Source organism: Aythya marila, assembly GCF_965140915.1.
Source record: "Aythya marila genome assembly, chromosome: 14".
Classification (NCBI taxonomy): Eukaryota; Metazoa; Chordata; class Aves; order Anseriformes; family Anatidae; genus Aythya; species Aythya marila.
Genome location: NC_139055.1, coordinates 9,087,019 through 9,104,056, shown reverse-complemented (window position 1 = coordinate 9,104,056; position 17,038 = coordinate 9,087,019). Strand labels below are relative to the sequence as shown.

Below are 17,038 nucleotides of genomic sequence, written 5' to 3'. Positions count from 1 at the left end.
GCCGCCCGCCATTGGCCCGCGCGGCTGTCGCTCCGCGCCGCGTCACGCGCTCCCAGCATGCTGCCTTGAGAGCACACGCCGAGGCGGTTGGGAGAGCGCCGCCCCGCCCCACTTCCCCGGGCTCGCTTCCTGAACGAGCCGCGGGTGGATTGGCTCCGCGGCGCGTCGATCAAGAGCCCTGCCGGAGATCCGCGTGCCGATTGGGCCAGCCGCCCGTCGATCAACGGTGAGACGAGAAGCGCGGGTTCTGATTGGGCGCTGGCGCTGTCGCTCACAGCGCACGGCGTCTGGCGCCGTCTGATTGGCTCCTGCCGCGGCCTAAGACCCCTCCCCCCTTCGGCTCCCCGTGAAGGTCTCCGTCACCGCCAAAGCCTGGCCCGCGCCCGCCGATTGGACGAAGCCGCTGCCCGTCAAGGCGCGCGGGCCGCCCCCCGATGTCCCACCCCCCCGCCCGCAGCGCGGGCCGCGATTGGCCGAGCGGGCTGTCACTCCTCCCGCCCGCCCCTCCCCCAGGCGTTGCCCCCTGAGGCAGCAGTCGGGCGGCTGTGGCGGGGAGAGAAGGGAGGGGGGCGCGGGGCCCTTTATTAAGACGAATGCAAATTACCCGTAATTATCTCCGCCACCCCGCCCGCAGCGATGCCGCGGGGCTCCCCGCAGCCTCAGCCGGGGCCTGGCGGTGGCAGGGGGGGACGGAGCCTGTCCCGGAGCTGTTGGGGCTGCACCTGGTGGCAGGCGGGGATGAGGGGATTGAGGGGGCGCAGGGCGGTGTGGTGCGGGCAGCGCCCCCACAGCGAGATGAGGGGGAAAGGAGAGAAACTCAGGGCACCCCTAAAGCAGGGGGTCGGCCATCCCAGGAGCTGTGGGCAGCAGATATGTGTGGGGTGGCTGCTGGTCCTGTGGCACCCCCTGGCTCTGAGTCCCTCGGTTCAGCCTTTGTGCTGCCAAAGTCCACGCTGGTGTGATGAACCCACGGGGGATGAATCCCCCTGAGCACACCTGGCTTGGGAGGGTGGAGTGTGAGGAGAGGTTTGGGTCCTGTTGTAATGCAATAAGTGCACGCCATCAGGTCGTGTATCTCTGGAGATGAGCAGTGAGGGTGGTCCCAGGTCCGTGCTCCTCTGCCGCTCGCCTTGCCCCGTGTCCCAGCTGCAAGCCTAGTTGACGGAGATGTTGATCTCTGGTCCTTGGCGATGCATCAGCTCAGACTGGAGGGAGAAGGGAGAGAGGGGTGAGGCTGGTGGTGCTCCCGGCCGTGCTGCATCCAGGGGAGCCAACCCCGGCTGCTGCCAGCGGCTGGCCCAGGCTGCCACGTGAAGCCCTGAGCATCGCCGTGGCATGGCGTGAGCTGAGCCCATGGCCTGGCTTTGCTGCAGTCCCTGTTCCTGTGCTGCTTCCCAGATGCAAGCACTCATGGCTTTGGTACAATTTCATCTGGGCTCCACGCCTTGCGCCGAGGCTGTTGGCTCTCCCTGCCTCTCCGGGCTGCAGATGCCGCTGCCCCGAGCTGCACGCCCAGGCCAGGCTCAGCCTCAGCACCAACACGCCCATGGGGACAACAACAAAAGAGCACAGCTCCCAGGACATCACCCACCTCCTCGGTGTCGCTTTCCTCCTCCTCGTGCTTCCGGGGCAGTTTCCCCTCTGCCTCCTTCCTGCCTGGTTCAGGCATGATGCTGTCCAGCCAGCTCAGGTCGTGCAGGGAGAAGATGCGCTCCAGCCCCTTCCGGATCCCCACCAGGGCTAGCAGCTGGGGCCAGGGCAAAGTGCAGGTCAGCAGGGCACAGCGCTCAGGGCTGGGGCACCGCATGGCACTGCCCACGTGGATGCAGGTCAGGGTGGGTGCGTGGCTTTGCTCTGGTTGCCGGCAGTGCTGTCTGGCTACCGGCTGTGTCTTACCATCACCGGGAAGATAATGGCAGCCACCGTGGACTTGAGGACCCAGAGCACAGCCAAGCACAGGACCTGGATGGCTGTGAAGAGGTGCACGCGTCGCAGGGGCACGTGGCGGAGGTAGAGGAGGTCGGGCTGGTGCTTGGCTGGCATCAGGAACAACCGCACCCGGTCCGTGAACTGCAGCGAGAGGACAGCAGGCTCCTCACGTACACGGTGCAGGGAAGGGCATTGTAGGCACCTCCAGCTTCCCGGCAGCTGCCACCCCCCTCCCTGTCATGAGCACTCGCCAGCTAGCCCAGAGGGGCGCCAGGAGTTGCCCCTGCGGCTGCCCACGGGGTCTGTGAGAGGTGAATTTGTCTGAGCAGGGCTGCCAGGCCAGGCACAACATCGCTCCAAGCCAGGGAAGCTCTTCCCAGGGAAGCGTTTAGAAACAACTTGAGCTTGTCCAAAGTGCAACCAAGAAATGATCACCCCTTGACTTCCCGGCCTGAGCCCACAGCACCTTCCTGCAATCATGTTCTCATTGTGAGCTGGACGACTCTTCCCTTCTTGCAGGAAACTGCTCCTGCATTTAGTGCAGCACAGCCCTCCCCACCCCCGGGCTCCCCGAGCAAAGGGAGGAGGGAGGATTCCCAGCTTATCCAGAACAGGGGAATTGTGAGGAAAAAGTACCATTTAGAGGAAAAAATAAATAAATAAATAAATAGGTAGATATTACTGGAGTGGGGATTCTCCCCATGTAGGGTTCTGCAGGAGTAGGATGGAGTTGGCAGATCAGAATTATGGCCAGAGTCAAAGGACCAGCAAGGTCCCCTGGTCCCAGACACAGCGCAGGGATGTGCTCCCCTGCAGCTGTGGAGAGCAGGTCTGGGCCATCCACTGCTCCTCTGCTTCTCCCAGAGTACCTGATCCGCCAGTGCAGCAGTTGCTCATGTGCCCCCACATCCCAGATGCTTCTTTTTCCCTTTCCTCTGACCCTTACAGGCCCCTCTTTGCCCCACTGCCTTGGGCGTGTGGGTTCAGTGCCGCACTGCAACTTGCACGGATGCAGAATCCAGGCTTTGTGCCACGCAGCAAAGTAAAAGCTGGTATCGAGCAAACCCCTGCATCCCCCAAACAGTACCCACAGGCTTCTCCAGAGCAGTCCAGAGGCGTGCTCTGTGCAGCCCCACTCACCTGGATGCTGTTCAGAGCCACCACCCCCATGTGCAGGAAGACCCCGTACAGCACCGGCATTGGGATGTACTGCAAAACAGCAGGGAGAGGCTTCAGCGGGCTGTGATCTGCGCTCGCCGAGCTTTGTTTCCCTTAAGAACAGCCTGCGTATTTGGCCATGACATTTGCTCACTTCCAAGAGCACAATTTCATGTCTTTTTGCTTATATGATGGATCCGAGGGCTAGGTGTGTTCCTGTCTGTTTTGGAAACCAATGCAACCAATTTCCATCTTCAGAGAGGGGACGCTCACACCGGGTGTCCTCATGTTGCAGCACGTGGCAGGAGCCATCCAATGCTGGAGCTAAGGCACCAAGCCACTTGGAGATGTGTCTTGGGGCTTAAGATTTATTAATAGCAGGGTGGCTGGCAAAGCAAAGGCAGGTTTTGGCCTGGGATGGGTGCCTGAAGGGCCATAACGGAGCGGGCAGCTCCGTGAAGTGGCACCGGGGCCTGGCATGCCCTGAGCTATCCCCTGGCTGCGGCTGGAGGGGTGTCTGGTTTGGGAACCACCAGCCCATGGCCCCGGCCTTGCTGGCTGCAAGCACTCCTCACCGACTTCAGAAAGGAGGCAAAAAACCCTTGGAGGCCAAAACCAGCAGCTGCTTTCCGTACCTTGAGAACGGGCGCCATGAAGACGGAGACTCCTGTGAGGATGAAGACTGCCAGCCCCGTCAGCCTCTGCTCCCTGCGGGCGGTGGCACGTGCGTCACACGAGGCTCGGGGCTCCCTCAGGTACCCACAGCCCCTGCCTGCCCCCAGGAATCCAACTGGGTCCCTGCGGAGGCTTTTTAATTTTTGCTGGTGGTGGCAGCACGTGGGGGCGGCACACAGCAGCGCCCCTGGGCTTTGGGGAGCCTCTCCCAACCACCGAGCACCACCAGGCGCTGCTGAGAGCCCATCCTGGGGGGCTCAGGGGCTTCCCCACGGACTCACGAGCAGTCCCAAAGCTTGGTGCCACCTCTGCTGACTGCTGCGGGTACCTGGCGCTGCAGCCACAAGCAGGAGGGACAGGGGAGCCACCCAAAATTGGGGTGCTGTGGGGGACGAGCTCGGACCATACCGGATGCCCAGGAACTCGGGCTGCTCTCCCGGCGCTGAGGTTGTGCTCTCCTTCCTGAGGCTGTCCATGTGCGCCAAGGAGATGACAGTGGCTGACACGTACCAGGGGAGGCCCGTCACAGAGGTGACGATCATCAGCAGGGAGACGCAGAGGAGGTCCAGGTGAAAGCCTGCCCCTTTCTGCAACGAGGAAGGGCAGGGTTGGGGGTGAGCTGTGGCTTGTGGCAGCACCACGGGGCTGGAGGGCTCTCACAGGGGGCAGGGTGATGTCCCGGAGGATGGCAGACCCGGGGGCTGTCCCCACTGGCCAGCAGGGCGGGTGTGTGTCCGTGGTAAGGCCCCACCGAGTCCCCGGCTGCCCAGCTTGTCCCAGGGTACAGGAGGGTGCTCCCCGTCCACGGCCAGCCCCTGCCCATCCTCTGCCCCCCGCTCACCTTCAGCTTGTACTCCTTGCGGTTGAGGATGACAGCCGTGATCTGCTGGTCCATGAAAATGAGGATGGTGACAAGGACGGCAGGCACAGCAGCTGCCAGGCAGACCCACCAGGGGTTGGCTCCGAAGGGGAGGACAATCCAACCCCGGGTGGGGTTCGTGGGCTACGGGAGGCAGAAGGATCACGCTGGCTGATGTGATGCCACAGCAGGGTGAAGAGACCAGCCCGTGGGTGCCCAAACTGCAGCAACACGGGTACCTGCGGATGGTCCTTGCTGGGCAGCCTGACTCACCCGGCTGCCCTACCAGGACACCCTGGCTCCGTCTGAGCAGGCACCGCGAGCGAGTGCCAGGAGCTGGGCACACCTAGGGCAGCACGTGCCCTGCCGGGACACGGGCTGTGGGGGCAGAGGCTAAGTATTGGGTAGAAAGGGAGATGCTGCGAGTCTGATGACAGGGAGCCACCAGTGCCCAAGGCCCTCGCAGGAGGTGGCAGCACATGTGGGCGACAGTCCAGCTCCTGGAAGAGGCTGAGCCTGCTCCTTAGCGCTGCCAATCCCTCTCCACACCCAGGGTGGGGAGCCCAAGCCCAGGCTTGAGCTCGTGCCTCCAGCTCCAGCACGAGCCGTAGCATGAGGCGGTTGTCCCGTGTGAGCAGGACTGGGCCAGGTGATTTACAGAGCGCAGGAGCTGCGGCTCGGCCCCTTGTGTGCAGGGGAGGAACCTATGCTGATGCCATGCCACCAATCCACCCTGCATTTCCACCCAGACCACACTGACGGGAAAGACACCAGCAGCAACGTGAAGAGCTGAGCTCCTAGGCATTGGCATGGAAAATCCCCGCGGTCTTTGGGCATCCAGGCTCCCCGGCTGCCCAGAGTGGGTTTGGCATGCCAATGCCTGCTGCTCCAGCTGCTTCTCCTGTGTCTGTAGGGACTACACTCCCTGCACTACACCGGGGCTGGCTGGGCTACACCTGCTTCCCACAGAGGACGGATGCCAGCTCTTCTGGGCCACCCTGTCTCCTCTCTCCTCCAAGGCCCCCTCGATTTGTGAGACAATGCTGGAGACAGTCGAGGAGCTGTGGAGATGAGCTAGCAGGCTCCTGCCAGCGAGGGCGAGCCCTCCAGCACCCGCGGTGTGCGTGGGACGTGCCTGGGCTGGCCTGGAGCAAGCAAGTCGTAGCAAAGGCTCCATTCTTCTACAGATCCTCCCTCCTCCGGGCTGAGACCTTGCACAAGCCGCAGCAGCCCCCTGCCCTGGTGTCTTCCCCCACCCAGCGGTGCCTGGGCAGCGCTGTGTGCCCAAAAGGCCAGGCAGGGGCCACAGCCCCTGCCCTGCGTGCACCTCTTTGAGAGCACTGCCAACTCCCCGCCCGCCGGTCACCTTCAGCTCGCTGGGAACGAGGAGCTTGGGGGTCTCCAGGCCAAGGGCCACGTCGATGGCACAGAAGATGAGGATGGCCAGGATGATGGAGAAGTCGCTCACCAGCTTCCGAAGCTGCCGTGCCGCAGACAGGGAGGCTTTTACCAGGGCTGGCCGGGGACCATCCCCAAAACAGCCACGGTGTGGGGAACCATCCGTGCACCCCAAAAACATGGCGGGGCTGCTTACCCCTGTGGGAAAGTAGCGGCTGCTCTTGAAGTGCTTGAGCGCTGTGCAGCAGAGGAAGGTGCCCCCGAAGAGCAGGAAGGACAGGAGGGTGACATCGGGCACGTAGTGGCAGCTGGTCCCCAGGAGCTGCCCTCCTTGGCTCAGGCACTGCGCCCGGCTCAGCCAGGCAGGGGCTGCGGGAGGCTGCGGGGATGCAGGGAGGGAGCAGGAGGAAAGGGGCCAGGGATGCGGGCACCCGGAGCCCGAGGGCCAGGGTGGGCAGCCCTGCATCCCCCAAAAAGAGATGGGTCCATACCTCATGCAGGGCTGTGGGCGAAGGGAGCGCTGTGTCGGTGGCATTCCCTGCCCAGACGTGGCCTGCGGGAGAGTGGTGGGAGTCAGTGCCCCGGGGCTGGGCTTGGAGCAGCCAGGACCCCGCTCCTGTGGCATCCCCGGGGGGATCTGAGCTGCTCTGGCTGCCCAGGTAGGGCTTTTGGGACCCCCGGGGCCTGGAGATGTCTCTGGGCAGCAGAGGGAGAGGCTGATCGGCAGCTGTGTGAAGGGGCTGGAGCCAAGTTGTACAGGATGCATCCCTGGCACAGCCCCTCGCAGACCCTGCAAGGCTTTCTCCCCCCATCCCCAAGCTGCAAGAGCTGGGCTGTGCTCATCGGGGCACTCCAACCGAGGTGACCCCAGGCTCAGTGAGGGGTGGATGGATGGTGTCTCTGCCCTGATTCCAGCCACAGCTCACAGAGGGGCTCAGCAGGGGTCCCTGGCATGGGACAGTGTCAATGGGGCTGTCACCAGAGTCAGGAAGGCAGCCCCCATATCCCGCTGGGATATGCCCAGAGCAGCCAAAGAGGCAGGATGAGGGTGAGCCAGACAGCCCTCATCTTCCTTGGGGACCACAGCGCTCCTTGGGGCCAAACCTAGCCCCTGGACAAGGCAGGGCTGTGCTCTGTGGTGCCTGGGACGTGCTGTGCTCACCTGCCTCACCTCCCTTGTTCCTGCTCTGGGACAGGCTGGTGGAGACCAGTCCACAGCAGAAAACATTGAGGCTGCCGGGCTGGGGCTGTGCCACAAGCCGTGAGGCCCCCGTGCAGGTACGGCCCCACGAACACGGCCAGGGCAGCCTGGGCTCACCTGGGCTGGACAGGTTGCAGGAGCAGCTGTACAAGGTGACATCGTCGGTTCGGTAGTGCCAGTTGATGGGGAAGGCTTCTGCCAGGCTCAGCATCTTCTTCAGGGAGTCGTAGATGAAGATCAGGCTGATGAGAGCACAGAAGCCTTCCTCGGTGAAGCGGGTGAAGTACTGCACCAGGTGGCTCGCTTCGGTGGCCACCAAGACCAGGCCGAAAAAGGCCACCCAGAGCCCGATCCAGAGGCGAAACTCCAGGTAGTCCAGGCTGTAGTCCCTAGCAGGAAGGGTGACCCAGCTCCTCAGTACGGCACAGACACACAAAGGCAGCCCATGCCTGGCCAGGGGATGGTGGCAGCAGGGGGATGTCCCCCAAAGGAGCCCCCCTCAGCGCAGCCCTTACTCGCTGAAGGAGAAGAGGAGGCGCTCGAAGACCAGCACGGGCCCGGTGCTGCTCAGGATGGTCAGGGGCTGGCCGGAAAAGAGGCAGAAAATGGAGCCAGCAAAAGCAGTGCCCAGGAAGCTCTCCAGCACGCCCTGCAACACAAATAGATGGGGCTGCAGCTCCCCTGGGCCCACCGTGGGGCAGCACACCAGAACACCACCAGCCCCATCTGTGCCTGCAGGCTGTGTCTTGAGGCAGCTGCCATCCCTCATCCTTCTTGGAGCAGGGGAAGCCCCAGAGTGCAGGGCCCTAGCTTGGCACTGGAGCCCTGGGAAGCCCAGGGAAGGGCAAACTATTGTCCAAAGACAATGCCCAAGATGCACAGGCCTGGCCACCACTCCACAGGCACCAACAGAAGGTGGTGCCTCATGAGGTCCTGCAACCTGGGCAAGTGGTGCATGAGCAGGGAGGTTTGTGTTGTGCTTCCCCTGGCAGCCCTGCCCTCGGGACACTCATTGCCAGGCAAGCCCCACGTGCCTACCCTGTGGCATGGTTCGCGCCCAGCTTGGCACCCCATGAGCACACTGACCTGCATGTTGGCTGTTGCGTCCCCCAGCATGCCCCCAAAGGTGATGGCATTGGTGACAGTCGCCAGGTAGATGTAGAGAACTGCTGAGAGGCACTGGATGTGCAGGGCGTCAGAGAAATCGCTCCTGTACCAAGGTGCCTTCCTCCGGATGTCTCGGACCAGCCCCCCAAAGAGCCTACAGCCAGAAGGTTGTGAGAGGAAAGAGGTCTCAGAGCACTGATGGCCAGAGCCCCACCAGAGAGCTGCTGGTCCCTTCCCTTGGAGCTAGCAGCCAGCACGGTTTGGAGGTGGTGGCTCTGGCAAACGCACTGGGGAGGACCTTTGAACTGCCCAGCTAAGCTAGGGCTGATGGAGCAGGTGAAGGCCTGCTCCATGGCAAGATAACCTTTCTGTCCACACACTCACCTCCCTGTCCTCTCCAGCTCCTCACTGAAGTGCTGGTGGCCCAGGCCAGGTCTGTCCTCTGCTGCTGCCGTGCTCCCATTGCAGTGAGGTTTCCTCTCCCGCAGGTGCATGGAGATCCTGAGGCAGAGCCAGGGAAGCCTGAGCAGGTAGGCTACAGACCCTCAGGACACCGATGCATCTAGGAGAGGCTACGAGGGGACAGGAAGGTTGGAGAGGGAAGAGGGTTGTAGGCAGGGCTGGAGGAACCTTGTATATCCCCTGGCAATGAGGAGGAGGAAAAGGATCGGGAGGATGAGGAGGAGAAATTCCCTTCACCAGCCCCTGAATGAGCCCCAGCCAGAGCAGTTTTAGAGGGGGAGCTGGGCAGAGCAGGAGGTGTCCTGCTTGGAGTGTGCTCCAGTTCCACATTCCCAGCAGCTCCTGCACAAACAGTACATCGTGCGGTTTTGCCACTCCCTCACTGTCAAGATCCACATGGGACCACAGGACCGACAGCACTGGGGACCATCACTGTGATCTGCATCAGCTGGAGATGTGAAGGGGCTTGGCTAGGAGGAGTTCCCTGGCAAAGATTGGCTCCTGGGTGACTTCATCCCCATGGAGACCCAGATTTCAGCATCACAGGCTTGCAGCAGAGATCTTTTGCAGCAGATCTTCCCCCAAGGATACCTCTTGTGCGGAGATGGCAAACAGCTTGGTGGAGGAATTCGGGCACTGGCATCCCATTTCCCAGGAGGAAGCACAGTCAGCTCATCCAGAAACACATCAATCCCTGCAATGATGTCCTCCTGGTTCTTAGCCTGCAGGGCGACCCTTTGGAAGAGCTGTGGTGATACACAGTGGGTTAGCTGTAAAACCCTGCATTCAGCTGCTCAGAGCTATTCCCCCAGTTTCCCAGCCAGGAAAGCACCCATACACTTCATTTCAATGCGTACACCTAGATCCTACAGACCAAGCCAAAATCTTTTTTTTTTTTTAATCTTATTTTCTTATTTCCTTATTTTATTTTTTTCTTATCCTAGGCAATGGAAGCTGCCAGCCTTCTCTGTCCCCTGCTTCTCACATTGCAGCCTGCAGAGGAGGAGTCTTGGTGTCCTCAGCTCTGCCCCATTCCACCCCGAGTGCTCAGGACAACTGCTGCACCAGGCTTACCTCGTCTGTCAGCAGCGTGGCCATGGCCCTTCCGATCTCGTGATAGGCTTTCACTTTGGCGTGGGGGCCCAGCAGAATGAAAAGAAACCTGTGGACAGGACAGCAACCCATGAACATCCCCGTACGAGCAACTTCTCCTGGGGGAGCTTCTTCTGAGGGCAGGCCACTGTGCTGCTGGGATCCCAGGGACAAAGGCTCTGCGAGCTTGAGGGACTGCTGATGCCAAGCAGCCTCCCCTGCACGTGGGCAGCTGGGGGGCTACCCCAAGCAGGAGGCTGGGGGTGGTGGGCAGAAGACAGGACACACGCCTGCTGCCCAGTGCCTAGAAACCATGCTCAGCCAGGAGACCACAGGGCACCGGGACCCCAAGGTCTGCAGAAAGGGCTGAGTGGGGTGGGAGGCAGCTCGTTGGGGCACGGGAAGAGTCAGGTGCTTGATGTGTGGGTTCGTGCTCATGGGGATGTGCTCACAGGCAGTCTGCGGGAGCATTACCATCAGGAAGGAGAGCTTGCTAGCTGCGTGGGAAGCCAGGTTTGATGGGACTACATGGACATAAGGAGAGAATAGAAAGGGGGCTCAGAGCCCTTGAAGAAATATGGCTAAAATCCCACACCTCACAGAGAGCTGCGATAGAAAGTCTACAGAGGGGCAGCCTGTCCAGATATTTAACCAAGTTCCCCACTTTTTTTCTAAGATTGCAGAAATCTGTTACTGTCACGATACACAGAGGCTGCAGAGTGGTTACAGTGATCAGGCCCAGATCAACATCCAGAAATGGGACAGGGGAACTATTCTGACAGCATGAGCAGGGCCAAGTGTGGCTGAAAAGAGCCTGCTCCAGCCCTGATGTGCAATGCCAGTGCTTGAAGCTTCCCAGACCCTGCTCCAGGTAGTAGGAAGGAGAGGAAAGCAGCACAGAGCAGCAGCTGCCTGGGATTGCATTCACATATGTGCATGCATGGAGGCAATGGGAAAACCAGACAGATAAAATCCTAGAGGTGGAACTGGGGGGCTGATAGCCCCGGAATGTTGGCTGCATCTGTGTGGCAGCTCAGAGTGGCTGGCAAAGGGGAATGGTGTTACGGGTAATGGGAGGGGTCGGGACAAACTCTCTTGCTCCCGTTTGGGCCCAGAGAGGAAAAAGGGCCATTCAGAAAATACGTGGAAAAGCATTGTTGTCAGCCATATAAAGACACACAGCAGTGCTCCATGGGGATATGCCTCAACCTCAAGCCACACGATTCCCACCAAGGAGACTACAGGAGGTGAATGTCCCGCTTCTGTTCATCCTCTGGATGCTCTGGCTGCAGTGGCCAGGAGGTGGCAATGTTCCTCCAGATCCCTGTCTGTCTCCTCAGCGTGCTTCCTAAGGAAGTCCCCAGTTCAGAGGGACACACTGGAACTTCCCTGTTACAGCTTCAAGTGATACACTCTGCAACCACGGCAAAACACCTCTTGCACCCGCTCCTCCCCCTCTATGCTGACAATGCCCCGTACTAGAGCAAGAGATACCCCGCTGCTCTGAAAAGCATCTGTCAGACCAGCTTGGCAGGAAAGAGAAAGGCTCCCCAAAATCTGAAACCCTTTCCAGCCTTGATGCTCCTGGGGAGGAAGCTGAGTGCATCCAGACTCTCCTAGGGAGTTCAGGTGGGGACAACACAGGGGTCGACTCCCCCAGCAGCCTGGCAGCTGCTGGCACTGCTCTCAGCACTTCCCAGCTGCAGTGAACTAAGCTCCTGAGGGACTCTGGAAAGCTGGAGTCAGGCAGTGAGTCAGGGCTCTGGGACTGCGCAGGCTCCTTGTGTGGCTTTGGGTGTCTTCCCCTTGGCTTTCACCAGGTGAGTCTAGGCATTGGTGCTTAGCTCAAGTGGTTGTTCTGTGCTGCATGGTCCAGAGCTTGAGGGATGCAGGAGTGAGTGGGGACCCAGACCACAGAGGGGACTGCAGGGCTGGAAAAGGGGCTTGTGTGGCCAGCAAAGGGCCACTAGCCAAGCTCCAGTTACCTGCTGGGGAGAGCAACTTCAGTCAGTGAGCCAAGTGCCACCACCTCCCTTAAACGAACAAAGACGGTAAACGGCTTCTTCAGGAAGTCAACTTCACCAACCATAACGTTGGCAACTTCGGCCCCTGGTGGGAGCTTCTTCTTAAATCGGTTCCTCAGCTGAAATGACATGGAAAGGAAAGTCCGTGTAGGATGACACCTGCCACAGCACTGTCACAGCTAAGGCTTTCCCTCTGCTCAGCAGCTGGAACTCAGGATGTGACGGCTGCCCAGGGGCCAGGGAACTTCTTGCAATGAAACCAAGCTGCTGCAGCACTTCCAGCTGCCAGCCTTGTCAGCTGCACTGTGCACCTGCCTGGCCATCTCCTCGGGGCATCATGGCCTGGGGACTCCCTGCCTCCCTCAGAGATGACACATCAGGAAGGCTTGGATCTGCAGTGACACACACAGGCCTATCCCGTAACAGTAATGCCATTAGTGGGCAGAATTTTTCAGCCCACTTTGGGTTTGAGGCCAAGAAACGCATCCACTGCTTGGAAAAAAAATGACTACCTCCACCGAGACCCTGATCCTGGCTCCCTCCTGCCTCCATTCCTGCCTTACCTGCTCCTTGAGAGGCGTTTCTGAGAGCTGGGCTCTGGGCTGAGGGCAGTTTTTGGCCTTCCCTGAAGAAAAAAAAAAAAAAAAAAAAAGGCAGCAAAATACATGTGCAAGCAAAAACTCAGCATGGGTATTGCCCCAGGTAGGTGGCCCAGAGACAGCAGAGACACAGCAGGAGGGACAGTGGCTGGGCCGTGAGCGACTCAGCTCCCAGCATGGGCACGGCCAGGTGCCAGGCGTTACCTCTGCAGGGACTGAGGCCGAGGTCAGCGAGTGCCAGCAGTGGGGATTTGGTGGCTTGGTGCCGCGGCTGGAGGAGCAGCAGAGCTGCCAGGCGGTCCCTCAGCTCAGGCGGCAGCACCCAGTCGTCGGGCTGCCTGCAAAGCGCCTTGTCTGCAACAAGGACAGGGTTAGCTTAGCTCCCTGTGCTATCCCAGCCACGGGGCTCTGCCAGAGAAAAGCCTCCTTTGCTGGCCTGGCAGAGCCACTTTGGCTACCCAGCAATCCTGTGTCACGGCTTTCAGTGAGGGATCTCCTGGTGGCCTGGCCCCTCTCCCAGAGGGAGCTCATCCTCTGAGGAGACCTTTACGTTTCCCACGTACCAATTATTTCCTTGACACTGTGGGCATCCAGATCCAGGAGGACTGTCCCCTTCTGCAGGCACGTCCTCAGCTCAAAGAGGCTGTGCAGGGGGAGGGCTGGGATGTGGGGCATGCTCCAGCGCTCCCCTCCATCCTCCACCTTCTCCTCGAACTTTATCCACCTACCCAGGAAGAATTACAGGGTCAGTGGCACAAAGTGGGCTGCTCTGGGGTCCCGTGCCCAGCAGCAAGAGCTGCAGATCCCTGATCTCAGCATGGGGCTAGACCAGGTGGGATGGGGTTTTGGGGCCCGGGGCTGGCAGTGTGGGTGATTGGTGGCAGGAGCAACCCGGGCAGGTACATCCCTACCCCTGCCACCTCACACCTTGCTCCGAGTTCCTGCCTGGAGGAATTTCACCCATCCCCGTAGCTAGCAGTGCTCGCTGGCAGCCAGAAGAGACGTGTTCTGAGGCATTTACCCTGAACAGGCCGTGCCAAATATTTGCAGCCCAGCACACACAGAGCTTCCCTTTGTCCCACCAGCACGCGGCGCGGTGCGAGCGTGCCCTGCGGGCCCAGTGCTGGCCGTTCCTCCAGGCAGGCCCAGGAGGGGCCCATGGTGGCTGAGGCGGAGCCTGGGGCACAGCCATGCTGGCAGAGGACAGAGGAGATCCCCCAGCAGACCCACTTTTGGCTTTTGGGCAGTGGCACCCGCTTCCCCTCCGTACCCTCTGGCTCCTGCAGCAGGCCCGCTGCAGCTGGAGCCCCCTTTCGCACACATCATCCCTCCCATGCTGCGGAGGGGTGGCATGGCAAGGGGACACATCCTGGCCATGCTTCTACCCCACACCAGCACGTGGCTGGCCCTAGCTCCTCTCCGCTGGTGCCTCAGCCCCAGGGCCCCATTCCCTCCTTGGCCTGAGCTGCCCCAGCCAGCCCTGAGCTACTGAGCTACTCCTCCGCTCCCAGCTCTCCCCCTCCGGTTGTTTCTGCCTCCTGCTGCCTCAGGCACCTGAGCCATTTCCACATCCTGCTCCTTCCTTCTCCCTATGTCCCAGGTCCACCCTGGCAGTGCTGCCCTATGGCCAAAGCATTTTTCCAGGCCTTTCTTCCATGCTCTCAAAAAGAAATCAAATCGTCTCCCAGGCCTTCAGGTTGTGTGTGCAGGGATCATGGCTGCAGGCCTAGGCCCTGTGCTGGGCTGAGACCCAACTCCTCCACGCTGTCCCAGAATTTTTGAGGAGGGCAGCACGTCCCCATTTTCACCAGCAGTTTCTGAGAAGGTTGCAGCCACTTCTCGGGAAGAGCTGCCCAGTGTTGCTGGACTGCTCGTGGTCTGCACCCAGGCTTTGCCCCTGACGCCAGTGCAGTGCAGGGTACATCCTTCTCCCCAGCTCTTCTACGACACTTACTTTCCCCGTTTTCCCACAGTGATCTTGCTGCTATGCTTTCAGTTCTGCTTCAGCTTCAGCTGTGCCAGGCCAGTGCTCAAAGGCAGCGAGCAATGGAGCACTGTCCCGTCACCAGCTTGCAGCATAGATGCTGAGGCCATGGAGAGGCAGGAAATGCAGAAGCAGAACTGAGGAAATACTTGTGTCAGCACTGTGCAAAGACAGGGTCACTGTCTGCACCTTGCCTGACACTGTGTCCTCACGGCTGGTGGAAACTTTCAGATGAAATGAGTCACGCAAAATTGGGAAGAAGAATTTCCTGGAAGACATAGCACGGGCACCAGAGGGGGGAGAGCAAACTGAGCATCCCTGTTGTTGAGGACCCATTACATGCCAGAGTAAGGCAGGAGACTTGCCCAGCAGACAGCTCAGCACTGCTGGAGCACCTAGTAGCTTAAAGAACATTTCACCCTGGGTTCCCCAAGCATCATCAGCTGGCCCGACCACAGCACGAGTGCCTACCTGGCCGTCTCTTTCCACTCCAGGCCTGCCGGGGTGCTGAGCAGCTCGTTGAGCTGGATGAACAGCAGTGGACACTTTCTGTCCCCCACCTCTTCCTGTTGCAGGATGGCACGGACTCGCTCTGCTGCTGAGGAGATGCTTGAGGCAAAGATGCTGCCACTGACCACTGGGTAGAGGACATCAGAGCTGCTGCTCAGGGTGTCTTCGTGCCTGAGCTGTGGGTGGGCATCTGCTGCCTGGGGAGCTGCACTGTCCGGCCCAGGCACTTGGTCTGTCATTGTGACCAGTGACTGGGAGCCACATGCACCAGCTCTGCTGGGTGCTCACTCTTCTGGAGCTGCTGGCATCTTGCTCATCTCGCCCTTATAAAAGCTGTGAGCCAGTTCAAACTGGCCACAGACTAACAGCCAGGAGCCAAACCCCAAACAGCATTATCAAAATACAGTGGCTAGCCCTGAAAACCTTGGTGTCTCTGGCTCCCACTGCTCCTAGTCACCAACCTGGGCACCCCTGGGGACCCCAGGTCTGCCACCAGCTGCTTTAAACCTGGGCTCGTGGGTGACACGGCCCATCCTTACCCACCTCGCTTGCTGCTGGGGACAATGACAAGAGCCAGATAACCATCGTGATGACTCTGTGATTGCTGCAGTGAGGGTGAGATTGGGCTTTCCTGGTTAAATGCCAGAACCCACCACCAATACCTGTGCCCACTCTCCGCACGGTGTGTGGGAGGAGGGAGCACACGGCCCCATGGCAGTGTTTGCTGGGGAGGGGGATGTGGCACCGTGCTCTTCCCTTGCTGGTGTGGGGCAACGGGGATGTGCGACAGGCAAAGATGTGTCACCGCTGAGGAAATCCAGAGTGGAGCAAGAGGGAGCCTCTGGCAGATGAGGAGCTGCTGGCGGGCTCCCAGCAGAAGGTGAACAGTGCGTCATGAGTGGCGACAAGGGCCATCACGGCATGCGTGGATGTCACCATGGGATGCGGCAGGCGAGCGGATGTTGCAGCGTGTGCAAGGAGGAAGGATGTGGGGACATCTGTACGGCCCTCCTGGGCAGAGGGAGCTGGCACAGTGAAGCCACAGCCGGTGGAGACAGAGCCTGTGCCCCGCTCAGTGCTTCTCCTTCCCATCACTGCTCCGCCAGCGCAGGAGGAAGGGCCCAGCCCTCACTTGTCCTAGCAGCAAGGGGCTAGTTGGCCTCCTTGCACCACCATTGACCTACTCTCACCATGCCCAAGCAACTGTTAGCAGCCCACCCTCCTCTGTGAGGACAGCTGGACACCCCTGTGCCTTGAGCTGGCCACGCCTGGAGAAAAGCTGATGGCAGGGAGCGGTGCCCTGTGCTGCTGTGCCAGGGCAGGATGGAGACAAGCCTGCTGTGTTGCCACAACATGCAGCCCTGCCTGCACGGAGCGCACTGCCGTGGGGTTTTGCTACTTTCGTGCCTTGCAAACAAACAGTCCCGTTGTATACAGTGCAAATACCACAACATGCAACACAAACAGCCCAGCAAACACTGGCTGTTTGTACTGGAACCAGTCAGTCTGTGCAGGAATTGGTGCTGGGAGCAGCCTGGAGCAGGGCCAGGCACCACCATTGCTGAAGTCACGTTTCAGGGGAGCACGGGTGGTCATAAACTTGGGCCCCAGTGCCAAAGGGGCACACGGTGGCCTGTGCTGTGCTGGTATCTGCTCTGCAGCAGCTGTAGCTTGGGCTCAGTGGGCCAGGAGCTGAGGCTAAGGCCATGGTGGCTCTGGTCCACAGTGAGGCACTGGGATGTGTGAGACCCTCTGTGCTGAGCAGGGACAGGAACTCTTTTTGCTTGTGCTGCTCGGCCTCTCCTGTGCCTTCCCCAAGTAGCTCTGACAGGTCCTGCACTGGTCCCCATTCCCCCAAGAAGGGGATTTTGGTCAAATTGGTCAAAAAAGGTCATCTTGTTATGGTCAAATGTCTTTTTCCTGCTCCTCATCCCCCCGTTCCCTGCACACCTCCCAGCCAACCTCATTATCCCAAAGCTACAACCACATCTGCCTCATGCCTACACACTGCCCTGTGCCTGCATCCCATCAGATGCAGCA

General features: G+C 60.3%; 1 protein-coding gene across 1 annotated transcript; it reads right to left on the bottom strand.

Moving 5' to 3' along the window:
- Positions 1 to 1,017: 1,017 nt before the first annotated feature.
- Positions 1,018 to 15,249, bottom strand: SLC4A9 (solute carrier family 4 member 9). The gene is made up of 20 exons (XM_082771926.1): positions 14,960 to 15,249; positions 13,068 to 13,228; positions 12,709 to 12,858; positions 12,469 to 12,530; positions 11,867 to 12,024; positions 9,864 to 9,951; positions 9,381 to 9,535; positions 8,712 to 8,828; positions 8,307 to 8,481; positions 7,736 to 7,869; positions 7,276 to 7,609; positions 6,216 to 6,398; positions 5,988 to 6,101; positions 4,604 to 4,765; positions 4,171 to 4,349; positions 3,723 to 3,795; positions 3,070 to 3,138; positions 1,897 to 2,070; positions 1,592 to 1,747; positions 1,018 to 1,205 (listed from the first exon to the last, which is right to left on the bottom strand). The coding sequence occupies exons 1-20, from the start codon at positions 15,235 to 15,237 to the stop codon at positions 1,155 to 1,157; spliced, it is 2,973 nt and encodes a 990-aa protein (XP_082628052.1). The 5' UTR covers positions 15,238 to 15,249; the 3' UTR covers positions 1,018 to 1,154.
- Between the last annotated feature and the right edge of the window lie 1,789 nt (positions 15,250 to 17,038).

What these genes read in the sequence shown, in the direction of transcription:
- SLC4A9 (XM_082771926.1), bottom strand. Translation starts at nt 15,237, where the DNA reads ATGACAGACCAAGTGCCTGGGCCGGACAGTGCAGCTCCCCAGGCAGCA. An exon ending in GAAGTTGCTCTCCCCAGCAG is followed by an intron (nt 9,952 to 11,866) that starts GTAACTGGAGCT and finishes TCCTGTCCACAG; the next exon opens with GTTTCTTTTCATTCTGCTGG. An exon ending in GCAAGGAGTACAAGCTGAAG is followed by an intron (nt 4,350 to 4,603) that starts GTGAGCGGGGGG and finishes TCCTCGTTGCAG; the next exon opens with AAAGGGGCAGGCTTTCACCT.